This window comes from Budorcas taxicolor, chromosome 14 (assembly GCF_023091745.1).
Source record: "Budorcas taxicolor isolate Tak-1 chromosome 14, Takin1.1, whole genome shotgun sequence".
Lineage (NCBI taxonomy): Eukaryota > Metazoa > Chordata > Mammalia > Artiodactyla > Bovidae > Budorcas > Budorcas taxicolor.
In genome coordinates, this window is record NC_068923.1 from 14,686,196 (window position 1) to 14,712,489 (window position 26,294).

The following is a 26,294-nucleotide window of genomic DNA, read 5'->3' on the forward strand; positions in this document are numbered from 1 at the left end:
GTGGTCTCAAGGCTGTTGCCATGACTCTTCCAGTCGCTGTGCCAGGGGGCACCCCCAGGCACCAGAGCTGGCTTTAAACTTGACTCTGGGTGTTCTTGCCTGGAGACCCCATGGACAGAGGAGCCTGGTGGGCTACAGTCCATGGGGTCGCACAGAGTCAGACATGATGGAGCTGACTGAGTGCATACGGGTGGCTTTGGGGCTCTGCTTGCAGGGGTTTCCATCTGGGTCTCTTTCCAGCACGTCACTTGTTACCTGGTCAGCATGAGGGTGGCTTCCTCCTCCTGGGTGGTGCACACTGAGCCAGCTATTGGGGGTGGGAGAATAGGCCCCCTCCTCTAGGAGGACCAGGCAAGAAGCAGGCACATGGCAGGGGGCCCATGGAGAGGCGGGCCTTGGGTCCAGGCTCTCTGCTCCCTGTGGGCCTGGTAGGCAGAGCTGAGGCCACCTGTTGCTCCGACCTGCCTGACAGTGCACCCTCCATGGGGTGCCCCCCACCCTGGTCCTCTGCCAGGACAGGTGGGCTGCAGTCAGGAGGAGGAGGTAGCTCCCTGGGAATCCCCACCCCAGCCTCAGTCCAGGCCCAGGGCCAGGCTGGGTGGTGCTGGTACAACCAGGGAAGTGCCCTTGACCCTCAAACTGACCCTACCCATCTTTGAGATGGGTAGGGGTGAGCACCCTGGGGCCTCTCTGGCCTGAGGACCTCAGACCCCCAACAGGAACCCTGGGCAGAGCAGGCAGGGCCCCCCACGTGGTGCCGAGGTCTCCACCGGCTCACCCAGCCATGCCCCTTCTTCTGCAGTGCAAGAAGAAGCACACGCTGCTGTGCCCCGACTTCTCCCGCAGGGGCGTGTGCCCCCGCGGTGCCCAGTGCCAGCTGCTCCACCGCAACCCGAAGCGCCTGGGCCGACGAGCAGCCACCCCCACAGCCCCAGAGCCCAGCAACACGCCCCCCAGGAGCAGGGCTTCCACCAGCCACGGGCTCAGGTGACGGGGACTGTGGGTGTGGCATGTGTAAGCTTGGGGTGGGGGCAGGTGGGAGCCCTGCCCCCCCACCCAGCTCTGGGGGCTTCACACCCCGCAAAAAACCTCTCTCCAAAGTTGGTGAAGTGACCTCCAGAGGTGCCCTACTCCCGGTCCTCAGGCTGGATGAGCGGAAAGCATCCCTGACCCACCCCACCCCCCAGGGGCGGGGGAGGTCCTAAGCAATGCTCGTGGCTGGGCCCCACAGTGTGCTCCCCTGCCTGCGTGTGTGGGAGCCCGTGTGGACGGGGAAGGCTCCAGGAGGTGAGGACGGCGTCAGCGTGCAGCTGCTGGAGGCCCTGAAGTGTCGCCAGCCTGTCCTTGGGCCCACAGGCCCACCTTGAACCTGCGTGGCAATACCTGATAGCTGCTGGGTAGGGGTGGGTGAGGGGTGGACGGGCGGTATACAGGTGGTGGGCCAGCACCCTCTGGACCCCGCCTGCCCCACGCTGCCCGCCTCATACCCCACTCCCCTTCCGTTCCTGCAGGAAGCCCTCGGCTGCCCTGCGCCCCGCCAGACGGATGTCCAGCCCCACCAGCTCCAAGGCTGCTGGCTCGACCTCGCCCCCCTCCTCCCCTCAGGTGTTAGCTGTGGCCTCCCCCTCCCCCTCCTCCCCCTCCTCCCCCTCCTCCCCCTCCTCTTCCCCCTCCCCCTCCTGCTCCCGCTCCTCTCCCTGCCCCCCCTCCGCGTCCCTGTCCTTGGAGCCAGAGGAGCTGTGTCTGCAGGCGGCTGCGGTCTCAGCGGGAGCTGGCTCCGGCGGCCTCTCCAAGCTGCCCTCCTTCATAGCTCTGCAGTCCTCGCCCAGCCCTGGAGGCCAGCCCAGGGCCCGGGCCCCCAGGAGCGCCTCCTCCAAGGACTCAGGTAGGCAGCCCAGCTCTGGCTGCACGCACCTCAGGCCCCTGGGTCAGCCTGGGGAGCCGGCAGCGCGGTCTCTGGCGCAGCAGGTGCGCGCCTGCAGGCCCACAGGGTGGGCGCGAGGTGCGGGCACAGAGCACCGCTCACAGACTGCCCAGCCGAGGGCTGATTTAATTAGAAAGCACCCATTTCTGTTAATTTGTTCTGGAAGATCACCGCACACTCCTGGAGAGAACAGATGTTTCCTCTCTCCCGATGAACATTTGGGGCTTGGTAAATGGCTCCACTCAGCCTTGTTTAGGAGAGAAAAGAGGATTTTATGGCTGCAAACGACCCTTTCTGTAAACATTTTACAGCTCTCTGCGCGTTTGAGTGACGATAAACCCCACGCAGCTCGGCGGGCTGCAAATTTGCGACCATACGGCTATCATTTTATTGTCATATTTCACGGTCGTAACGTTAATGGGAGATGCTTGCCACAGCCTCCTCTCCCAGCTCTGCTGAGCGAGCTCGCACGCTGCCTGCTCAGCCCCCGAGCCAGGGGCGCCAAGCTGCGACCAGGCCCTCTGTGGGCAAGACACCCTGAGGGTGAGAGGAAGGAGCAGATAGCCCCAAGCCACCAGCGTTTTAATTTTCGTTTTTTAATTACAGTGAGAAACCCTGCAACCAGCCCTAGAATCAGAGGAAGCGGGCGGGGGAGGGGTGGCTTGTCGACCTCCACAGATGGAGCCCAGCAACCATCCTTCCCTGCTCAGGCCTTGCTGGCTTCCTGGGGGCCTGAGGGGCCTGGGGCTCTGGCTGGCTGAGCAGATGACTGGGGTCCTCGGCCTTGCAGTGGGGTCCCAGGAGGAGTCGTGAGCTTGCGGGGGGCACGTAGACAGTGCCGGCCTGTGGGCAGCTGGTTTCCTGCCAGGGGTGAGGCCGCCAGGAGTGTCCTTGGTGGGGAGAGGCACCGGGTGCCCAGTGGGCGTGGGGCCCAGGGTGGCAGTCTGCTCAGCCCTGGGAAGCCTCTCCCACCCCAGCCCTGCAGCCCAAGCTGGTCCCCAGGGCCTCCGGGCCCCCAGCAGCTGCTCGCACACACCCAGTCTTTCCAGGCTTTCCGTGTGGAAGGCGCCGTCTGGCAGCACCAGACACCTGTCCCTGTGTGAGCCCGAGCGGTGTGTGCGAGCCGCCAGCACCTGGTGCTCAGGGCTCAGCTGCAGGCTACGGGGCTCCCGCGGGGCTGCCCGCTGCCCAAGGCCAGGCCTGGACCTGCTCCACGCAGGACCTTGGGCCGTTGGGTGGTATCCCAGCCCCCTTCCAGTTTCGAGCAACTCCTGAGCCAGAGGTTTTGAGGGGGGCCTCCTGTGCCTGACCTTTGGCCTTCTTGGAACAGGGAAGTCACTGCACATCAAGCCGCGTCTATGAGGGCCCAGGGGGCCAGCCCGCGCCTACCTCAGCCCCGTCCTGAGAGTAAGGAGGCTCCGCCCGCCACCACCCCAGACGAGGGGCCGCCTGCCACGGAGCGCCCCCAGGGGCCGCCTGACTCTCAGCCCTGTGTGACCAGTGCCCTCGCCTGGCCCCCCTCAGGCTGGGCCCCACCACTTCCCCACCCCTGGGCCTTCAGCCTTGCCCCGAGGGGTGCCCGGCAGGGCTCCCCCATGCGATGCCTGCTTTGTCCTCCCGCTGGCCTCCTGCAGGAGAGACTGCTGGGCGGGCCTCCCTGGCAGGTACTTTGTGTTCAGCAATAAAGGTTCTGTCCTGTGTCTGCTTGGCTGTCCCGACCGTCACTGCTGCTGCCTGGCCTGCTGAGCACAGCGCAGGTGGACGCACAGGGCCCAGGGGTCCCAGAGCCTCCCCCGAGATGTGACTCCAGGGGGACCTAGAGGCCTGAGGTTGAGGGGAAGGTGAGGGGTACGCCCCAGAGCCTGTTGCAGGGCCCCGCCACCGACCTGCCCACCTGGCCCGGCCTCTGGTTAGGGATGTGGGCCCCTTCCCTGCCGCCCTAGGGTGGCTCATGGCTGAGGCCACTTGTCCCCTGTGGCCAGGCCAGTGTGCTTTGTGGCTGGGAGAGGCCCAGGTGGGCCCTGGGGACTGGAGGCAACAGGCTGGGGCCAGAGGGCCTCCCCCAAGCAGAACTCTCCTCCAGAGCCCCTCCCCCAGGGCCACTCGGGAAAGCAGCTGGGCCAGAGTAGGGCCAGGGGACAGGCCAGGACCGCCGGACAGAGGGGACAGCTCATCGCCCCCTGAGCTGTCTCCAGTCCCAGGGCACCTGGGCAAGCTGGCGGAGAGTGGTGGCCTCAGCCCTGGGCCCTGACAGAATGCAGCCCCGGCTGCTAGCCCCCTCACTGCCAAGGCCTGGAGCGGAGCCGGGCCGCTCAGGCTATCTGCCCCTCACCCCCGGGCAAGTGAGGTGTGCTCCCCTCGAGCACCTGCCCGCAGCCTCGCTCCTAGGGTGCCCCTGCCCCCGCCTGCCTCCATCCCTGCCAGTCGGCTGCCACCGGGACCTGTGCCACAAACCACCCTGTAGGCGGGGCGCCCTCGGGCTCCGCTGCCCGAAGCCCCACACGACTCCTGCAGTTGACCACAGGGGAGTCGACTGCATAGCTGCTCATAGTCCCTCTGCTTCTTCCAGCCCGGGTGGGAAGAGCACTGTCCAGCACTGGCTGACAGGGGCAGCCCGGGCCTCTGCACACACTGCCTCCTTGAGGGCTCCTCGACCGAAGAAGGCCCCTTGACCCTCCCTGGCTCAGGACGAGGCGAGGTCCCACAGATGACGAGAGCCAGGCAGGGCCATGGAGAGGGGCCCACCCGGCCTCAGCGTGTGGTGGCCCACTGTCCAGCAGAGCAGGGCTCCCGGCCTCAGCGCGCGGTGGCCCGCTGTCCAGCAGAGCAGGGCTCCCGGCCTCAGCGCGCGGTGGCCCGCTGTCCAGCAGAGCAGGGCTCCCGGCCTCAGCGCGGTGGCCCTCTGTCCAGCAGAGCAGGGCTCCCGGCCTCAGCGCGGTGGCCCGCTGTCCAGCAGAGCAGGGCTCCCGGCCTCAGCGTGCGGGAGCCTGCTTGTCCAGCAGAGCAGGGCTCCCGGCCTCAGCGCGCAGTGGCCCGCTGTCCAGCAGAGCAGGGCTCCCGGCCTCAGCGCGGTGGCCCTCTGTCCAGCAGAGCAGGGCTCCCGGCCTCAGCGTGGTGGCCCGCTGTCCAGCAGAGCAGGGCTCCCGGCCTCAGCGTGCGGGAGCCTGCTTGTCCAGCAGAGCAGGGCTCCCGGCCTCAGCGCGCGGTGGCCCGCTGTCCAGCAGAGCAGGGCTCCCGGCCTCAGCGGGCGGTGGCCCGCTGTCCAGCAGAGCAGGGCTCCCGGCCTCAGCGTGCGGGAGCCTGCTTGTCCAGCAGAGCAGGGCTCCCGGCCTCAGCGTGCGGGAGCCTGCTTGTCCAGCAGAGCAGGGCTCCCAGCCTCAGCGTGCGGTGGCCTGCTGTCCAGCAGAGCAGGGCTCCCGGCCTCAGCGTGCGGGAGCCTGCTTGTCCAGCAGAGCAGGGCTCCTGCCGTCCTGTGCCGATTGCTGGCACCTCTGCCCCGGGGCCCCGAGCCCTGTCTCTGGGGCCTGACCTGTTCTAGTTCAGCAGGCTGCTGGAAGACCGGACTCAGACCTGACTGCGAAGAATGGGCCCGCAGCCTGGCAGGGAGCTGAGGGGACCCTGCTGTGGGCCCGCTTGCTTCCTCCTGCTGGCCCCTTGGGACTCAGTGCTGGCCTTAGCCACGCCTTGGAGGAGCCCCGTGGGTTGGCGCGGGGGAGGCCGAGGTCCCTGGGGTGAGTGCTGATAGGAGCCTGCAGAGCGGGGGCAGCAGCCTGCATGGCCGGGCACCCTGGGCCAGGGCTGAGGCCCCTGCCCAGCTCCTCCTAGCCAAGGCTGGCAGGAGGAACAGGCACCGGGGCGCAGCCTGGGGGCCACCAAGGCCTCCCCCACCTCCTTCCTAGGCTGTCCTTGACTCCCACTGTCGGCTCCACCAGAGGGGCAGAGGGTCCTCTGACGATGGGAGGACCAAGGTTCGATTCTCCCTCCCTCGCCTGGACAGACAGGAGACCGAGGGAGACTTGGGTGTTTGTTCCTCCCATCCAATTGACCTCCCTGCACTTCCCTCCATAGTAAAGGAGGGGACCCCAGACCGTGAGGCAGACACCAGCTGGACAGGAGCTGGGCAGGTGTATCTATTGCGTGGGCCGCTCCCGACAGACCAGTGGGTGCTGGGCCCCTTCTGTTGGCTGCCCACCACCTGGCCGGGACCAGTACTGTGCTCCAGGGCCTCCCCAGCCACTCTGCCTCCTCAGGTGTACTTCCTGTACCCGGGCCCACTGCGCATGGCATAGCCCACCACCCTGAGGCAGCCAGCCTGAGAGCTGCGGGCCTGCGGGGAAGGCTTAGGAAGGGCTGGGCGCCCCAGGGCACGGAGAGAGCCCTGCCAACGGCTGCCCTGTGCTCCTGGGCCCCTCCCCTGCAGGCCCACACCCCATGACCCCCTGAGGACCGGTCAGCCTCCGGCTCAGCCTGGTCCGACTCCCTGCCCCTGGCAGGGGAGGGGGTCTCCGTCACTCTGGGCTCTCTGTGCTAAGGGCAGATCAGCTGGGCCCCCGGGAGGAAGGGCCCATCATCCCCACCAGCCCCGACTGCGTGAAGGCTGTGGAGTCCAGGCAGGCCCTGCACCTTTGTCCCCTTCACAGGGGCCCGCTGCTACCCCAGGCCTGCATCCCCGTGGACTGCCCTTTGCCCTGGTGCAGCCTCTCAGGTGATGGCCCAAAGGACAGGGAGCCGCTTGTGAGGGCTGCGGGGTGCGCACAGTGATGTGAAGCGCCCCTCCTGCGGCAGGGCGTGCCCTCAGGTGAGCCCCAAGGTCATGTGGCCAGCAGGGCCTCGGGATCTGGGCTGCTGGGCTCAGGGGAGGCATCTGACGTGGGGGCCCAAAAGTGTGGGGTCTTGGGGAGGGGTCTGCTTCTCCCAGCTCCTCTGCAGCCTGACCGACCGTGGCGGGTGGGGAGGGCACCCGCCCCTCACTGTCTGAGCCCAGGAAGGAACCCCTGGCGGGACAGTGGGGCTGCTGGGTCTAGAGCTGGGCCGGGCCTGCCCGAGCCTGCGTAGCACCTCTGAGCCCCGCCTGGAGAGCAGGGGCCTCCGCTCCCGACAGGGACTCCTGCGGCCTTGCCTTGTGACTCCCGTGAGGCTGGCCGGCTGGGTGACTGTTGGGCCTGGGCATACCCTGCAGCGCAGTGCTGAGTGATGGCGCATGCACCCTGCAGCTGGACTTGCCGAGAGCCTAGGGCACTGAGCTGGGACCTTGGCACCATGCTGCTGCCCGAGGGTGGTCCCGGGGTCCCCAGAGGGGCCGCCCCCCCAGGCTCCGATCCCCCCCGCATCAGGCCAGGCCCCTCGGCCTTTCCCGTCTCCCATTCTGTAGGGCCCCCTCCATCTGCCTGGATTCTCTAGGGCAGTCATCAGGTATGGGAAGCCTGGGCGGCCTCCAACCCCCTGAGCCTGGGGTCTTGGCTCCTCAGACGCCAAGAAATGGTCCCGAAAACCTGAGAGAGCTTGGGAGTATCTTCCCCAGAGGAGCCTCCAGACAACAGCGCCCCCCCAACAACGACCTTGAGACTGTAGCCCGACAGGACTCCGGACGACAGCGCTGGACTTGTGCTGACTTCCTCCACAGACGTGCTATGTAGTTCACTTTCTATTTTATGGTTTATTTCCTGCTCTCTCACCCACTCTCTGGTAGATTGTATTTTCCAGAGATGCTGTGACTGTAGTTTTTCCTATAGACTCCATGGGGGATGGTGTCTGTGCCCCTTGGATATGAGCACTGCCACCCCTCACAAAAATGCCAGGCATATTTGTCTGGCTCCCTTGGATGCTCACTCTGAGAGCCCGCCGCCACGCTGAGGAAGCCCAAGCAGTTAGCTGCTGTGTGCGGATGCTGGTCCAGTAACGGCCCCATAGTCTGCCGACTACCAGTCCCTCAGCCTTCAAGTCCTCCCAGCCGCCACGGTCCAGCTGCACCCAGGATGACCCGTCCACTGCAGAGCGCACGAGCGCCTGTTTCCTACTAGGGACCCCTGGGCTACCTCCCTGGTGGAAGGTGCTGGAAACTGCCTCTGGACAGGCCTCCTGGCACACAGAACTGCTCAGTAAAGCAGATGCACCACGTGGAATCGGCGCATCCTCTGCTGGCTCCACTGCTGGTCGAGGGAGCTGAGAGAGAGCCATGGCTGGGCCTGCAGCACTCCTGAGTGCCAGCTCGGGGGCCTGCGAGCCTTTCATGGCAGAGAGGAGATGGCTCTGGGCTCTCGTGGCCTCTGCCTCTGAGACCCAGCTGAGAGCCCCTCCTTGAACTTCCCGGGTCCCAGGCCAGCAAGTGGCGAAGAGGAGGTTTCTGAAGAGAAAGGAGCAAGCCTGAAGCCCGCAACCCAAGTCAGGAAGGGACAGACTTTCCCTGGGCTGGGAGAGCCCATCTCGCCTGTAGTGTGGGGCACCAGGGGGTCGGGGCCTGTGTACAGGGGCGCTCAGCCCCTTTCCCAGCCCCCTGGCAGTGACTCAGGACAGAGGAAGGCTCAGCTGCCACCACGAGAAGCCAGGGAGCAGACTCAGGGCCCCTCCACCCTCCAGGGCTCCTGCTCCAGAGAGCTTAGGCCAGGCCTGCAGGCCCAGACACCTTCTGGGAAGCCAGTCTGACTCGAGGTCAAGCCCAGGACTGGAGAACTAACCAAGGGCCCGAGGCAGTCAGGGACATGGGTGCCTTGCTTGGTCCCAGGCTGCCTGAAGGCCGCTGTGCCTGTTCCCAGTTCTGAGTGCAGTTTCTGCAGCCCGTCCTGCACTGGGTCCCTCTCCCCTGGGGACACAATGAAAGGCCTGTGAGTGTGACTGGGCAAGGGGCTGGCTGGCTGTGGCCCAGCACCCTAGAGCACCACATTTTGGGGCCAGATGTGGGACAGCTGTCCCTGACTTAGTGTGGCTGAGCATGGGCCTCGAGGAGATTTGGGGTGGGGAGGGGCTGTTCTGCAAGGCCTCCCTGGCTTTAGCAGCCTTACTGCACCTCTCAGGACAAGGCATGGCGACTGGGTGGGACTGGGGGTGCCGCAGAGCTCGGGAATGGCTGCGGTCGGTGGCCCTTGGCCTGGGGCCAGGAGCTGTGAGGAAGACCCCCACCTGCACCAGCCTGGCTCCACCCAGCACCCTCCCGAGCTTGGGACCACACTCTTGCCTGGTCCAGCGGCCTGGCTGAAGCCACACCATGAGGAGCAGAGGCCAGGTGGCCAATGCAAGGGCTCGCTCCATCTCAGACGGGCAGATGGACCACCAGCTTGCCATGCAGTGTCTCCGCTCTGAGCTGTGGCTTCCCTCTGAACACCAGGTGCTTTATGTTCAGTTCAGTTCAGTCGCTCAGTCGTGTCCAACTCTGCAACCCCATGAACCGCAGCACGCCAGGCCTCCCTGTCCATCACCAACTCCCAGAGTCCACCCAAACCCATGTCCATTGAGTTGGTGATGCCATCCAACTATCTCATCCTCTGTCGTCCCCTTCTCCTCCTGCCTTCAATCTTTCCCAGCATCAAAGTCTTTTCAAACGAGTCATCTCATCACATCAGGTGGCAAAAGTTTCAGCTTCAACATCAGTCCTTCCAGTGAACACCCAGGACTGATCTCCTTTAGGATGGACTGGTTGGATCTCCTTGCAATCCAAGGGATTCTCAAGAGTCTTCTCCAACACCACAGTTCAAAAGCATCAATTCTTCGGCGCTCAGCTTTCTTTATAATCCAACTCTCACATCCATACACAACCACTGGGAAAACCATAGCTTTGACTAGACAGACCTTTGTTGACAAAGTAATGTCTCTGCTTTTTAATATGTTCTCTAGGTTGGTCATAACTTTCCTTCCAAGGAGCAAGCGTCTTTTAATTTCATGGCTGCAATCACCATCATCATCCACAGTGATTTCTGAGCCCAGAAAAATAAAGTCAGCCACTGTTTCCCCATCTATTTGCCATGATGTGTTGGGACCGGATGCCATGATCTTAGCTTTCTGAAAGTTGAGCTTTAAGTCAACTTTTTCACTCTCCTCTTTCACTTTCATCAAGAGGCTCTTTAGTTCTTCACTTTCTGCCATAAGGGTGGTGTCATCTGCATATCTGAGGTTATTGATAACTCTCCCAGCAATCTTGATTCCAGCTTGTGCTTCATCCAGCCCAGTGTTTCTCATGATGCACTCTGCAAATAAATAAGCAGGGTAACAATATACAGCCTTGATGTACTCCTTTTCCTATTTGGAAACAGTCTGTTGTTCCATGTCCAGTTCTAACTGTTGCTTCCTGACCTGCATACAGGTTTCTGAAGAGGCAGATCAGGTGGTCTGGTATTCCCATCTCTTTCAAGAGGGCTTTAAAGGGAGCCCAAACCTGGCAACACATGTCCCTGAGCACCCAGGGCCATCCCTGTGGGAGGGGAGAGGAGAGAGGAGCCGGGTCACCCTCATGGTACATTAAAAAGTTTCACTTGCCATTGTGATAGTTTCCTTCTTATAAAACACTAGACACTTGTGAGGAACTGGGTAGAAGCCCTGATAGATAAATGCCCCCAGCACATGGCTAGGCTGCCCCTGGTGACGTCCTGCCCATAGTCCCTCCAGACTTTTCCTTCTGTGCACAGATGGATGGTTGCATTTAAGAATAAGTTAAACTGTAGAAGTCATATAATAGTATAGAGAATGGGGGGAGGGCTCTCTGGGTCATGGCCCCATCTCAGTTGACCCTAGAGGGCCCCTGCTCTGGGCACAACCGTGGCTCCACAGATCACTACCCAGTCACCAAGCCCTGGGTAACCGGCCACCTCTGCTCCCCGAGTCCAGCTCTCAAGGCTTCTCACGCTGGAGGCCTCCCACCTCCGCCTGCCCTCCATCCCCGCCCCCACCTAGCTCTGAGCCCCATTCTCCTCCAGGAGGCCAGATCTGGGCGGATGGGCAGCTGGGGGCCGATTCCTAACGTGGTGTCGGCCTGGCAGCCCTCCGGCCCTGGAACAGCCCCGGCGCCCCGCCCGTGCCGGGTCGGTCCAGCCCCTGAGCCCCAAGTCCCACCAGCCGCTCAGGCTCTGGCCCCCACGGTCGGGTTCCTGGCCCCACCTTCGCTGCTCCGCGCGAGACTCCCTCTCCACCTGCACCGCAGAGCGGGGGCACCGGGCGCCCGGCGGTGAATCCCGCCGCACCGAGGTGCCAGCAACTTTGTTGACTAAATTCCTGAACCCGCCTGAACCGCCAAGCTAAAAATAACCAGCGCTCCCGCGCAGCGCCCGGCCAGGCCGCGCAGCGTCACCCGTGTCGAGAGGCCGGAATGTCCCGGCGCCACTACGATAGCAGGCTGAAAGCGGGCTCCCCGATGGACCGACGGAAAAAAATCTTGGGAAGGAGCTGCGGGGTCACGGCCAGCCGGTGGCGGGGGGCACGAGGTCACCAAGGAGCACTCCCCCCCACCCCGCTCCCTGAGGCTCTGGCCACTCGGTGGAGGACGCGAGGCCTCGGAAGCCGCAGGCCTGGCCCCGCGCCCCCCGCGCGCCCCCGGCGCCCCAGGCCATGCCCGTGCAGCCCCCCGAGGCGGCCACCAGAGGGCCCTGCCCCTCCTCTCCCGGGCAGCGGGTCACCACCCCTTCCCACAGCTGTTCCCTGCAGGAGATTGACAGCTGGGCTCCGGGTTGCCATGGGGATATGCAAATTGGAGCGACGGGTCTGGGGCTCTTATTGGCCCGGAGGCGCGTACTCCTCCCAGAGAGGCGGGCCCAGGTGCCCGGCCCTATAAAGGGGAGCGCGCGGCGCGGAGCTTGGCGGTAGAGGCGGGGCCGGCCGTGTGCGGGCGGAGCGCGGGGAACCCGAGCAGCCCGAGGCGGTGGCTGCACCGCCGCCCGCCCGGCCATTGCCGGGCCGCTGGCGGGGGGGCCCAGGGGACCGCGGCCGGCCTGCATCCGCCGGGGAGCGACCCAGGGTTGCGCGAGAGGCCCTACCGGCGGCGTCCCCATTGGCCACCCCAGAGTTGGCTGAGTGAAACTTTTCCCTTCGCGCTTCGGCTCGGAGCCCGCGCCTCTCCCTGCCCGGACCCACCGCCCGTGGGAAGCGAAGGCGGGGGGGCAGGCCCGCGGCTCGCCGCCTCCCCGGCCCCGCCTCCCGTCTGGGCTCAGCCGGGCGAGGCGGCGGGGCCCCCCAGGCGATGGCCGCGGAGCTGGCGATGGGCGCCGAGCTGCCCAGCAGCCCGCTGGCCATCGAGTACGTGAACGATTTCGACCTGATGAAGTTCGAGGTGAAGAAGGAGCCGCCCGAGGCCGAGCGCTTTTGCCACCGACTGCCACCCGGCTCGCTGTCCTCGACGCCGCTCAGCACACCGTGTTCCTCCGTGCCCTCTTCGCCCAGCTTCTGCGCTCCCAGCCCCGGCACCAGCGGCGGCGCGGGGGGCGGCGGAGGCGCGGCGCAGGCCGGGGCCACCCCGGGGCAGGCGAGTGGGGGCCCCGGCGCCGTCGGGGGCGCCTCGGGGAAGCCGGCGCTGGAGGATCTGTACTGGATGAGTGGCTATCAGCACCACCTTAACCCCGAGGCGCTCAACCTGACGCCCGAGGACGCGGTGGAGGCGCTCATCGGAAGCGGCCACCACGCTGGGCACCACGGCGCGCACCACCCAGCGGCCGCAGCGGCCTACGAGGCCTTCCGGGGTCAGGGCTTCGCGGGCGGCGGCGGCGCGGACGACATGGGCGCCGGCCACCACCACGGCACCCACCACGCCGCCCACCACCACCACCACGCCGCCCACCACCATCACCACCACCACCACGGCGGCGCCGGCCACGGCGGCGGCGGCACGACCCACCACGTGCGCTTGGAGGAGCGCTTCTCCGACGACCAGCTGGTGTCCATGTCCGTGCGCGAGCTGAACAGGCAGCTCCGCGGCTTCAGCAAGGAGGAGGTCATCCGGCTGAAGCAGAAGCGGCGCACGCTTAAGAACCGCGGCTACGCGCAGTCGTGCCGCTTCAAGCGGGTGCAGCAGCGGCACATTCTGGAGAGCGAGAAGTGCCAGCTCCAGAGCCAGGTGGAGCAGCTGAAGCTGGAGGTGGGGCGCCTGGCCAAGGAGCGGGACCTGTACAAGGAGAAATACGAGAAGCTGGCCGGCCGGGGCGGCCCCGGAGGCGCGGGCGGGGCCGGCTTCCCGCGGGAGTCCTCGCCGCCGCAGGCCGGGCCGGGCGGGGCCAAGAGCGCACCCGACTTCTTCCTGTGAGCGCGGGGCCCGGAGCCCGCGCCACCGCCGAGTAGAGGCTCGCGCGTGCGGCCGGGGGCCTGGACTTGGACTCCGCAGCTCAGGGCGAGGACGCACGGCCGCGCCGAGCCTCCCCAGCGCGCCGGCCCCCGCGTGACTACCACCGCCTCCGGCCGGGCCGGCCCCCCACGCCTTCTCTGCAGGCGCCGGACAGAGGCCCGTCCCTCGGCGCGGCCTCCTCGCTCCCGGCCTGCGCACCTTCCCGGGTCGCCAATCCCGACGCTGCTCCAACTCCTCTGCTCGGAGCACGGCGACTCCCAGGAAGCTGGACCGGGTCGAAGTCCTTCCTGGCGTCCGCTTGTACATACGTGGAACGCGATTGTGCGCCCGACCTCACCCGGACCGCCGCGGGCAGCCCGCGCCGCCCTGCACTCTTGGTCTCCTTTCTTTCGGCCTCCCTACCCAGGCCTTTTGTACTCCTTTTTGAAGCGGTCTTATTTTCGAAGTATTTATATTTATTTTGCTCGGTGATCAGAAAAGGAAACCCCGGAGAAAGCTCCCTTCTTCCCGCCGGGGTTGCCCTCGGATGTCTGCGTGTCCCAGCATGTGTCGCTCGCTCGGAGGGTCCTGGCCCCTGCCTGCCCGCTTTCCCGCCTGCCCCCCACCCTGCCACTGGCGTCCCCTAGAGATTGACGCGGAGGAGTCTTATCTATGCTGTGCTCAGTCTTGCTGCCCTACTGTACTCCACGGGGGGGAGGGGGGGTGGGAGCTGGTCGGGACTCCCGAGCTGCTATTTCTCTATGCATCAGATCGTATTTATGGCTCCTGGGGAAATATATCTTATTTTAACCCTCAACAGAAGTGAAAAAAAAAAAGTAACGCACAGTATTTCTAGCAGAAAAAAATTTTTTTGAGAGGAGGTTTCGCCTGAATCTCCTGGCATGGAGTCCGGTGGAGAAAGTGTATAATTTTATTTTAATTTAAAATGTGTTTCGTTTTGTTTGTGGATTCTTTTTTAAACAACCTGATCACTTTTGGAGTGGCTGGAAGAGAGGGAGGGGAGGCCACGCTCCGGCCCCTGAAAGCCCCGCTCTGGCCCCTGAAAGCCCCCAGCCCCGGACTGCACCCCGGCCTGGGCTCCTTCCGCGCCTGCTTGTCTGGGGCCCGGGAGATACCAACTCCTTGCAAGTTTTGTTGTGCTGTGGGGTTTTGTTGGGTTCTTTTTTCATTTGCTACGAAACTGAGGAAAAAAAAAAACAAACACAGAATAAATTCATTTAGATCCAAAAGTCACTGGAGCCTGGCTGGTTTTTCTGTGGTTTTCGTTTCTGCCGTATTTTTTCCTGGATAGAAAAGGAGTTTCCCGAACTGAGCCCTGCCTTAGCTCCAGGTGACCCACCCCTGCTGAAGCGGGGAGTGGCCGGAGTTGTTTAAAAAGGCTGCTGCCAGAGCCCGACCGGTGGGAACCTGCCCCTGAGCTGCCCCACAGGAAGGAGGCCACACAGTGAGGCCCCGACCCCCATGACAGCCCAATGCAGCCCCAGGCTCAAGGCTACCCTTGGTAACATGATGTGTCCTGGGCAGGGCAGGCGCTGTCCTCAGCTCTTCTGAGCCTGCGGTCTCCCACCTGCAGGACCAAGGCCTGGACTGCGGGAGCAATGGGCAGGACAGCACCCTGGAAACTTCGCCCTGTGGGGCTGGACTCAGCGCAGGGGCCTGGGGTCAGTGCAGGATGCCTGGCCAGTACCTTGGTTCACACTGGGATGGGGGCAGGGTCCGGTGAACCCTGTGGTTTGCACGTTTGGAGCCCGCCGGCCTCAGCAGAGCACCCCGCTATTCTGTCTGGGGGTTCCAGCTCCTCCTCTGGGCTGGGAGAGCTGCGGTTCCCGAGAGGACATCACCTGAGTTGGTCTGAGTCTCAATCCAAGAGACAACAAAACCGAGGGCCGCCCCCTCCCTCTTCACTTTAGAATGAAATTCAAAACCAGGAGGCTGGGTCTCTGGGAGGAATGGAGCAAAATCCCCAAACACAGGCTGAGCACCCTAACCGCCCGGGAAGGAACAGGCTTCTCTCGGTGGGCAAAACTGCTGCTGCAGAGAGAAGAAATGCGGGATGGGGGCGAATTAAGGGCAGCTGGGGAGGCTGCAGCATGGCCAGGGGCTGCCGGGAGGGTCCCTGCCGGCCCGGCCAAGGAGGGGCCCAGAGTCTGCGTGCTTGGGAGGGCCAGCCGCTGGCTGGTGTGGGTGAAGGCACCTTAGTTTTCACCGCTGTCACCTAAGGAACCACTGGGGAGTCCTCCTGGCAGAGAAAGCAGGGCCTGACAGTATTCTTTACGGGGAGGGGGCCAGGCTCCCTCCAGCACCCCAGGCCTCCCAGAGCCCAGTTCTCGGGGCCTGGATCCAGCGCGGGGGCTGGGGAGGCCTGGGAAAGGGGCCACCCCCACCGCAAAGCGAGCGCAGCTCGGGCTCGGCTGCCGGCTTCCAAGCAGGGCTGCGGGCCGGGCTGGTCTCACTTTCCTCTTCTGTTTCCTTTTCCTCCCTCCTTCCCTCTTTCCTTCCTCCCCACCCACTTCTTTCCTTCAGTTTTCCCTCTAAGATAAAATGGAGAAGAAAAATGAACATACAAGACGTGGAAATCATTCGAGGAGACAGGAGGAGCGCTTATGTGTGAGTTTAGAGACAAATCTTTTCCCGAAAGCTTTTGAGGGAATGCAGACCTCCTGCAGGAAAGCAGGCAGCCTGTGAAGAGTAGAGCGGAGGCTCCCATGTGCCCCCTCAGGGCGCCCCCTTCTAGCGGGACACCACCCCCATAAGTGCTGGGGGCTGAACCTCTGCCCTCCCCGGAAGGATCGCTGCAGCCCGTGGGGGCCCAGGAGGGAAGTGCCTGGTGGAGGGCCGCCACCTCACCACACCTGGGGACCTCGGGCGCGCTCTGCTCGGGCTGTCTGTGCTCAGGTGTGTGCCTCTGATGAGACTCGCGTCCTATAGGTGTGAGGGGCAGTGACTGCACCGAGACCCTGGAGCCACCTGGACCAGGCTGAGGGACCTGGCGGGGCAGCGAGGGCCCCGGCCTGGGGTGGAGGGCGCTGCCCATCCAGGCTGCATGCCCAGGTCCCTGGGCTGTCATGCCCATTGGATGTTCAGGGGCCGTAGTGACCCCTCACCTCCCAGCTCAGCCTAACCCAGCGCCTCAGGTGGGGCAGGGATGCCAGCTCACACCACCACCCTCTGTGCTCTGGGAGGAAGCTCCCTGAACCACCCTGCAGACAGAAGCTGCACCTCTCAGCCTTGGGCCCACCCCCGACCCCCACCCTGCCCCCACCTCTGGGGGGATTCATTTTTCACTCCTTTGTGACTTCATTCAGTGTGAGTCCCAGCTCTGCCTCGTCCACTTGAAGACCAGAGGCCAGACCAAGATGACAGCCCTGCCCAGAGCGGGGAGAGATGGCTTAGCGCCTGGAGGAAAGGAGGGGCGGCAATTCGGGGGTGCCTGGGACGTTAGAGCAGATCTGGGGCAGCCTGGAGGGCGGCGTACAGGCAGTGTTCCCAGGGGCCAGAGTCGCCCTCCTGAGGCCTGGGGGCCAAGAGTGCAACCCTGGAGAGGACGGGGAGGCACACTCACACAAACACGCTGGACACAACACGTGTCGACTCATTACACACACGACACATACGATCCACACGTAGACAGCTGCACACCTGTGGCCTGCACACACTCCCCTAGGCTGCCCCACTGCAGGGAGTCCCTCCCTGCCCGCTGGGATCCCCAGGGCTACCTGCCCCGACAGCTCCAGCTCCCAGCCCAGGGAGGCTGCCTGAGCTGAGAACCGGTCACCCGCACCCCACCCCAGCCCACCCACCTCTCAGGGCCTGCCCCGGCCTCTGGGGGCTGCAGCATTTCAGGCCCCGCCCCACATGCAGAGCACCCGGCTGGGCCTCCCCCTCCACTGATGCAGGGGTCCCTACACCCCAAACACATTCATACATGCCACAGCTGCCCGCCCTCTGCAGCTGGTTGAGGGCTCCAGCAAAATCCCTGAGCTGGGATTCCAAGAGACCGAGAGAGGCTCTGGCCCCCTTCCCCAGCTGCTGGCCCTACAGAGGGGGCTCTATACTAGGGGCACCCCACTTCCATTTGTAGCCCCCCCACCCCTCTCCATTTCCACAGCAGCCCTGCCCTCTGGAGGGGACTGTCTGCAGGCCCCTCCCGGGCCTCCTATTTATAGCTGCTCGGGGTGGGGTCAGCCAAGGCCAAGGTGTCCTCCTCCCTGGCCTCCCCCTCCCCAGGATGGGCGTACACTCAGCCACACGGGCCTGGGTCTCCTTACCTCTAGCTGCTCCAGGGAGCAGACAAGCAGGAGGTTTGAGCTGGCCACAGTGATGACAGGCTGCGTCGTCCCTAGCACTTGGAGGGGACAGTTGAAGGACAGGAAAGGGACACCAGTCAGTCCTGCGGGAGTCCAAAGCTGTCCCCCTGCTGAGCACCTCGCCCTGCCTGCGGCTCTGAGCACAAGACCAGCCCACTCACCTCCCTGGGCCTTCCCTGGGTCAGCAGTTCCCCAGGCCAGAGTCACCCCCACCCACTCGCTGGGGAGGCCCTGTTAGGGTGCTGGGAACTCGGCTTCAGCCCTGCCCGCCTGCCCGCCCAGATACAAGCCCAGCCCTCCTTGCCACCAGGGGACACTGGCCCCGGTGGAGAAGGGCCAGCCTGGAAAAGAAGGCCTCCTTTTCTCCAGGGGAGGGGGCTCAATCATTCACTCAGAACTATCCACCAGGCACTACTGCCTGCCAGGCCTACTCTTGGAGGTGAGGTCAGACCTGGGAGCAGGGAGCCCACCGCCTTATCCTATTCTGCTGGGAGGCCGCCCTCCAGCCAGGGGGGCAGACCAGCTGTAGGGGCTGACACCGGGCGGGGGGAGCCAGCAGAGACTCACCGCTGACACCTGGGGCCCCAAGACCTGGGATAGAACTTTCCTGGCAGAGGGATCTGGGGGAGGAGAATGTAGCTGGGAGAGATGGGGTGAGGTGTGCAGGCGAGAGGAGCTCTTTGAGGGTCGGGCTGTCTGAGAGGCCCTCCGGGAGGGGCACTGCGTAGGGAGCAGAGGGTGATGGCCCCTCGAGTTGAGGGGTGGAGGGCCGGGCCCGGGCTGCAGCGTCCCCAGGCGGCAGAGTTTAGAGCTGGAGCCCCCACCACCAGAGGGCCCAGAGGACACTTCGCTGGAGGCCAGCCGAGGAGGGCCGGGGCGCCAGGGCCTGAACTGGGCAAGTGCGGGGCGGAGGAGCGCGGAGGCCGCCGGCGCTGGCTCCTGGTCGCCGGCAGAGGAACGCCGGCCCGGGGGCGGAGGCGCGCTCCCATCCCTGCGGGCCAAGTTCCGAAGGAGCAGATCAGCGGAGGCGGGCGAGGACCGGCGGTGGGGGCCAGGCTGCGGTGGGCGCCGGCAAGGCTGGGGGCGGCAGAGAGGCTGGGGCTGCCATACTGGGAGGGGTGGGCTGCGGGGACGGCCGGGAACGGTGGGCCGCGGGGCGCGCCCCCCACACCCTCACTCGGACCGAGCCCACGGCACACGTGCCCCGGGCTGTTCGCGAGGCTGTCGCCGCAGGCGCCGCAGCGACGAGTAATTTGCGGTTGGCGGGCTCAGCGCCTGCTAATGCGCGGTGACACCGCTCAGCTGCGGAGGGCTCGAGCTGTCACAGCCGATTACCCGCGACCCAGCAGGAAAGGAGGCTGGGGGCGGGGGCGGGGGACAGGATGGGGCGGCGACCGCCGGCGCGGGGCCAGCCAGGGGCACCGGGCGGGGGCGGAGCCTCCCCGGCTCCTCTTCATCCCCGGCCCCCTCCTTCAGAAAGCTTCCAGGTGGACCCTGCGTCCTCGCCGAGAGAGAAGAACCGGGTCGGAACATTCTCACGACTCGGCTAGACCCATGCTAAAATGCAGGTCCTGACTTGCACTTCTAGGAAGCTCAGACTGAAGTCACACAGCAGGGGGCAGAGACCAGACTTTCTTTGGGGCCCGAGTTGGTCGCAGGAGGAGGCAAGTGTCGGGGGTAGAGAGGCCTGCAGGGAGACCCCCCAAAAGTCAGGGGGTGGTGCTAAAAGAAGCAGGTGGTGGGTGTGGGACGTCAGCCCAGTGCTGGCAGGAGCCAAGGGGGAGGGCTGCTCCAGCTGCCCACAGCAGCAGCCCTCCGCCTTTCTCTCTTGGCCCTGCACTACCGTAAGCCTCACCACGGCCTCCACGCTGGCTTCCCTGACTCTGGAGTCCTTGCTGGCTGACACCCCAGGGAGGGGGCTGAGGCCAGCTGGGATCAGCCATGCCAGGCTCAAAGGCCCCCGCCTTCCCAGACCACCCAGCCCCATCCCATCCCACCCCATCTCGTTTCCTCTCACCCCTTGGGGCTCCACCTGGACACTTGCATCGCTCTAGTCTGGTCCCAGCCCCCCAGGGGACTGGCCTCCCTTCTCTCCCATGGCCCTCCTCTGATGGCCCTCTGTCCCGCCCTGTCCTCAGAGAGGGCCCAGGAACGTCGTGGAGTGTCCAGCAGGCACCAGACTCCAGATCTCCTGATGGCCTCCTGGGAATGGTCCTGGGATGGCAATGGCCCGTTCTGCAGATGAGGGGCTGGGTGTGGGGGCTGGGCGTGGGGGAGGAGGGACTGTCCTTGAGGAGGCTCAGCGGGGCTCAAGTGGGGCCCCAGAGGCCAGCTGATGATGCCCAGGTGCCCAGTTGCTCTTCTAAAGATGGTCCCGCTGTCCCTTCTTCCTCAGTGACAGACCTGGGGGAGCAACGGGGACCCCTCACAGCTCCCTCTCTGCAGGGCACAGGTGCCCCAGGGAGCGCTGAGGACACAGCAGGAGCAGGATGCCCCCTGCTCCCCTGAGACAGAAGGGGTTTTAAACAACCACTGAGGTTAGGGTCCACCCAGAGCCTGGCCCCAGCTTCTCCCTCCTGCTTCTGGTCTCTCTTCAGCTCCAGGCAGGAGCTGCCTGTGGCTCTCCAGTGCCCTCACCCCCAGCTCCTGAGGCTTAGGGCTCTCTGATTCCTCTCCCAGGAGGCTCTTCCTTCTTGTCGCCTCAGCTGCCTCCGACCCTTTCCTAGTATCCCCTTTGCTGACCCCTATGGTCCCCTGCTCATCCACCCCAGACACAGGCTTGGTAGACTAAGGGCTTTTTGCCCAGCTATGAGCAGTGAAGGCCCCACCATGTGGCCAGCCGATCAGCCCAGTTCCACTGCCCATGGCGGGGGCCGAAACACAGCTGACCCCTCCCCATTCCAGGGCACCCCCAGAGTGTAGAGCTGGGGAAGGAGCAAGAGGGGCCCTGATGGGTGGTGGGGGATGGTCCCTGACCTTCACCCCTGGGCCGGAGGAGGCTTTCCTTCAGCCCTGACGGCGGAGGTGAGGAGGGCCACGTTCCTTCCCGGGCTGGGACACGTGACTGCGGGTGTAAGTGGCAGAGGGTGTCGAGGTGGCACTTCCAGATGTGTGCCTCAGTGTGTGAGACGTTCGGGCTGGGTCGCCGCGGGACACGCGTGGTAGCACTGCACCGGGACCTGTTACTCCGGGGCGGTCGGGTGTGAGCGCAGCTCGGAACGGCGGGGGCCGCGCTGGTGCGCTGGAGTGGCTGCGCTGGGGGCTGGGGCGGGCTCTGCTCGATTAGGAAGAAGCCCGTCAGCGAGTTAAGTAAACGATAGAGTAAGTCAGAGTGAGGTGAGCACATCGGACAGTAAAATGGGCGGGGCAGCGGCGGGGAGGAGGGGCGAGGAAGGGGTGGGGAGGGTGTGGGGAGGGGTGCGGAGGGTGTGCGGGTAGGGGAGGGTGGGGGAGGGGTGCGGAGGATGGGGGGATGGAGAGGGGGAGGGGTGGGGAGGGGGAGGGGTGGGGGTGGGGAGGGGAGAGGCGAAGAGCCACCAGGGGCAGGGGTGCCCAGCCAGGCCTGAGCCGGAGGTGGGGCCCCACCCCATGGAGCTGTAGTGGAGGAGGGGCTGCGGTGAGAGTAACTCTGGCCCCAGAGCCTCCACCCGCACAGTGGTCAGAGCCAGTCCCTCCATCCCACCAGCCCCCCAGGAGAGCTAGGGTCCGAGTCTGGTCTGGGTGCCCCTGAAGGGCAGCCCCTCAAGCACTTTGTGGGTGCTGGCAGACCCTGACCCCTCACGAGTCCAGGAAGCACAGGGTGGTGTGGAGGGTTCCACCTGGAGCCAGGCAAGGCCCCTTCCCTGGAGCAGAGTGGGGTTGCCCGTGCCTGGGCACTGGGTCATGGGAGTCTGGGTGGGCACAGGCCAGGCTTAGGGGCCGAGTCGGGTTGGGGAGACACCTCCCCCGGCTCCCCAGGCTCCCCAACCCCAATCACCACCTCACCCACACCAAGGCCAGCGTCAGACCTGATTCTGTTCCCAGTCTGCTCCTCACCAGCTGGAAGTAGGAGGAGCGACTTCTGTGGGCTCAGTCACCTCGTTGGTGAAAAGGACACTGAGCTCCCGTTGTCCACACCTGTGTCCACCAGGGTTCTTGTGAGGGATAAAGGAGAAAAGGCAAGCCCACTGTCAGTCTGGGAAGGCTTCCTGGAAGAGGAGGCTCTGTACAGAGGGGAGCAGGACATGTCTCTCCAGGTGCATTGGGGCAGGGTTTGCAAAAGGGATTGCAAACCATGACCACATTTGTGGAAGCCACCACCTGCAGGAGCCTCATGCCAGGCTCCTGGCCCCAGCGGGAGGCGGGCAGGGAAGGAAGAAGTGCAGGAGGGGCACACAGCTGCCCAGCCCCCCACTCCTCAGAGCTCCTCCACCTCCAGTCTGGGCTGCGCCTGCACTGCCTTTGCCCAGACCTGTGCACTAGGGGTTATTCCTGGGGGCTAGTCCCGTTCCCATCCCTCAGCAAACACTACTGAGTTTGGGAAGCTGAATTAAGCTGAATCCAGAAATTCTGAGGCGTGGACAGGGCATTTAGGGTCACGTCGAGATTACCATCCAGGAAAGCATGACTTACAGCCCCAGCCAACTGGCCCCCAATCCAGGGACCAGATCCAGACCCCAAGACTCCTACTCCCACAGTCCAGACCACTAATGGAGTAGCAGCTGCAACCTGGGCAGGACTGGCCATGTGGAGTGAAAAGACATTTGATACACATGAGCTGGCTGGCTAGCTGGATGGATGGATGGACAGACAGAAAACTGGATGGATGACTAGGAAGATGGAGGGCTAGGACAGGTGGGAAGACAGGAGGATGGTAGCTGGATAGAAGGAGATATGCATGTTTGATAGATGGATTGGGGGTATTTGGATGGGTGGGTGGATGATGGATAGATGGGTGGGTGGGTAAGTGGGTGGGTGGGCAGGTAAGTGGATGCTGCAAAAAGCTGTGGGGCAACTCCAAAACTATTATTCTATCAGAACCTGCTCACCTCTGTCCCATTCTCCCCTCTTTTCAGAAACCTCCTCAATCTTGCACTTGCAGATTCGAGAAGCCTGTGTCACCACTGGAGACCCCATTGCTCCCCTCAGCCAGCCTTTCTTTTCTCTCGGCTATTATCACTTCTAATACACCTTACTTCTTCACTCACTCGTCTCCCCTCACCACACAATGTCAGCTCCAGGAGGGCAGCTTCTGTGTGACTTCACCGTTGGTTTCCTAGAGCTTACGACAGTGCCTGGCACAGACTATGTGCTTAAAAAATAGTTGTTGAAAGGGGAAAACAGGAAAAGGGGGTGGAGAGGTGAACTGACCCTGTGAGGGCTCGCCTCCGCTGGCTCGCCCCTTCCTAGAGCCCCCACCTTTCCCGTGCACGGTTGCCCCTCTAGCTGGTCTCTGGCTCCCGCTCCACTCCAGCTCGCCTGGGTTGCTTAAGAAGTACTGAGGCCCTTGTCTCCATCCGCACCCTCAGCTGAGCAGGGAGGGCTCCCTGAGACCCCCACCTGTGGTGCTCTCTCCTCAAGGCTGAAGTTTGGGCTCCACCTGCTACCACCAGAAACAGTCCAGATGGGGGCCTGGCACACAGGTGGGGTGGGGGACACAGGGCAGGGTCAGGCAACCCCCCGGCTCTCTGCTCTGTCCTCCTTCGGGGTCCTTCGTCCTGAAAGTACCTTCTGGGTACAGGTAGCCTCCTGGCCATCAGTCACCAAGACAGGTCCCCGAGTACTCTGGGGACAGAGAGCCGCTCTCGCCACATACCCCCCCCCCCCCACCCTAGATCCCGCGCTCGGCCAGCTTCCCCCAAGGCAGACCTCCACCGCCCTGTGGCTGGGACAGGCTCTACCAGCAGACCCTCCACCTGCCCACGGGGTCCTCCTGTGCCCTCCACGGGGCGTCCTTTCTCCGGCTCTTGGTCCCACCGACCATCTCTCTCTCTGCTTCTCTGTCACACTGGCCGTTATTTTGGAGACTCCAGGAAGTGACACCCTTGCCCCCACAGCCACGTCTAACAGAAGTCTGGGCTCCCAGGACTTGAGGGGTGTTCCCACGCTGAGCCAGGATGGGCAGAGCTCAGACCCCTCCTATCGCCGGGCTTTTCCCGAGAGCCCGGGGTGGGAGGCCCCAGCCAGTGGAGGCCAGCCTGAGCCGGCCGGGGCCCCTGGAGCTGGGTTCTCGAGGGGCAGGGTGGTGGGCTGCGCCAGTCCAAGCCGTGGCCCCTGGGCCTGCAGGTCCTTCAGGGATGCAGGCGGTGAGGAGGGGGTCAGGTCAGCAAGCGAGGTGGCACTGGCTCTCCAGCCCATGTCCCCATTAAGGGGACAATGGGAGAATAAGCACTTTTCTTTCTTCATTTCCCCGCTGTCTGCTAATATCATATTGATGGTAATTTCTCTTTAATGGGCTATTTGCAGTAATTATGATGCATGGAGTGAGTAATTGTATCTGACTCCCAGAGCCCACCAGGGCTGCAGGGGTGGGGGGTACCAGTCCTTGGCCCTCTCAGCTGGGTCAGCTTTACCCTCTCCCCGGGACCGACCTCCAGTCCGTGGCCCCTGGGACAGGGGTCCTCTTTGGCCTCGCCTTCTGGGGAAGTCTAGGCTCTCAGCTTCCCAGAGCTGATGGGAGTCCATCCCAGGCCAGCGCAGGGGCCCAGGGCACCCCCACCAGAGCCAGCACGGGGCCGTGCGCCTCTCTCCCTCCCCAGGAAGCTTCAGGCTCCCTCTGTGTCTGGCCTGGACTCCTTGCTCCTGCCATGTCTCTGCTGAGACATCACTTCCGGCAGGGACTGCCTGGGGGTGCAGGGACACAGTGGGGCAGTCTCAGTCACTGCAGGTTGGTGCTGGGAAGACCCCTGGGGATTCCGGCCTCGCCTCCCACATTAGGGAGCTGCCTCCAGCCCCTCAGCCCCACCTCAGAGGCCCTGGGCCCCACCCCACCCCAGTCTCTCTTCTCCGCATGCTTGTCCCTCTGGGTCCCTGTCACCTCCGAGGCCTAGCTGGGTAGAGGGCACTGGGGTCCTCAATAGTGTGGCCTTACTGTGTGCCTGGGACAGAGGTTAAAGGTCAGGCGGAGGTCTACTCTGGGTTTCCCCACATGGACGGTGAGGTCAGGAGCCAGAAGCAGCCCAGAGCCCACCAAACATCCGCCCAGGTCCTTGGGGCCCACACCCTGCGCTGCTTTTCCTAGACAAGGGCACCTTCCTTCAGCCTTGCCAGGCTGTGTTCAAGACATGTGTCATTTAAGCCTGTAAGAAGCATCCCAAGGCAGGGCCCCTCACCTCACCATCACCTCTACTGTGACCATCACCACCATCATCACCAATATCACCACCATGACCGTGACCATCACCACCACCAGTACCATCACCACCATCACCACGGCATCAGGGACCATCAGTGTCTGCTGTGGACCTTGCTAGATTTGTGACCATCTAGTTGGGAGGTAAGACACAATCTCTTGTCATTTCTGAGGAAAACTAATGCCAAATTGACTGTTGTTGCCCACAGAACCGGAGAAGGCAATGGCACCCCATTACTCTTGCCTGGAAAATCCTATGGATGGAGGAGCCTGGTGGGCTACAGTCCATGGGGTCGCTGAGAGTCAGACACGACTGAGCGACTTCACTTTCACTTTTCACTTTCATGCATTGGAGAAAGAAATGGCAACCCACTCCAGTGTTCTTGCCTGGAGAATCCCAGGGATGGGGGAGCCTGGTGGGCTGCCGTCTATGGGGTTGCACAGAGTTGGACACGACTGAAGCGACTTAGCAGCAGCAGCGGCAGCCCATAGAACAGTAGTCTCTGGGCTGGGCTTGTCTGGGTGGGCCATGAGCCTTGCCACTGTGGTTGGCGGTCCATCATAAATTGAACAGCTTGGCAGACGGATTCGGGGTGAGCAGGCCAGGTGACCTGGCTCGCATGGGCATACACCTGCTTCAGGCCCCAAGAGAAGAGGGCTGGGCATGGGTGTGGCCTCCACTCCAGGAACTCCAGGCCACACATCCACCCTGCCTGAGATGACATCAGGGACTAGAGGTGTGGAAAGGGTCACCCAGGGACCTGGGTGGGAACTGGGCCAAGGACATGGGGGTGCCCCCCGACACACAAGGCTGAGGGGCTCCTGCCTCCCCTACCCTTCACTCACCCGGCAACCCCCTGCTGCCAGGGTCTCCTCATGTGTCTTTTCTGGTCAATAAACCTCGGCTCCTGGGGGGCCCAGGCTGATAACGCTGCCCCACCCCGCCAGGCTCTCTGTCATAATTAAGCATGCACAGCCTAATTAATTGAGTGGTCAGGATGCTAATTAGCAGCTTGATTGAGCCTGGAGGAGGGTGAAGGGCAACCTTGGCAGTGGGCGCTCCTCCCCGCTGGGCCGCTCCCTGGCTCTCCCGGGCTGGCCCCACCCTCAGACCAGTCCTAGGCTTCATGTCCTGTCCTTAGCGCTCTGCTCCCTGCGTCTCCTGGGTCGGCCCTGGCCCTGGCCCTTGGCCTCTCTTGTCCCTCTCCAACCACTGTGGACAGATCAGGCCCCTGTCACTCTCCACCTCAGCACCCCTGCCCAAAGGACTTGAGCTCACCCAGTGGCAGGGAGTCCCTCTCTCTGGAGACAGCTCTCCCAGGGAACACGTGTCCTCAGGCTCCTGGCCACAGCCCTGACCACAGCTCTTGGCCACAAGGGCAGCATGCCCACACTGCATGGCAGGGCCCTTGCCCTCTCTAGGGTCCTGACCCATCTGTGACCCCTGGGCTCCTCTGCCCGCCAGCTCTCCCTTCCCTC

At 63.9% G+C, this 26,294-nt stretch overlaps 3 protein-coding genes across 3 annotated transcripts in view; 2 read left to right on the top strand and 1 right to left on the bottom strand.

The window, feature by feature from the left end:
- The window catches only part of ZC3H3 (zinc finger CCCH-type containing 3), a 62,005-nt gene extending 58,382 nt beyond the window's left edge, over positions 1-3,623 (top strand). Inside the window, exons 10-12 of the mRNA XM_052651867.1 lie at positions 803-987; positions 1,512-1,885; positions 3,255-3,623. Coding sequence (XP_052507827.1) covers positions 803-987; positions 1,512-1,885; positions 3,255-3,286 — 591 coding nt within the window. The 3' untranslated portion in view covers positions 3,287-3,623. The remainder of the gene's footprint in view (positions 1-802; positions 988-1,511; positions 1,886-3,254) is intronic.
- The window catches only part of LOC128059631 (zinc finger protein 850-like), a 259,860-nt gene that overhangs the window by 143,178 nt on the left and 90,388 nt on the right, over positions 1-26,294 (bottom strand). The window lies entirely within an intron of this gene.
- MAFA (MAF bZIP transcription factor A) lies at positions 11,749-14,411 on the top strand. The gene has a single exon (XM_052651876.1). The coding sequence runs from the start codon at positions 12,084-12,086 to the stop codon at positions 13,137-13,139; it is 1,056 nt and encodes a 351-aa protein (XP_052507836.1). The 5' UTR covers positions 11,749-12,083; the 3' UTR covers positions 13,140-14,411.

What these genes read in the sequence shown, in the direction of transcription:
- MAFA (XM_052651876.1), top strand. Translation starts at nt 12,084, where the DNA reads ATGGCCGCGGAGCTGGCGATGGGCGCCGAGCTGCCCAGCAGCCCGCTG.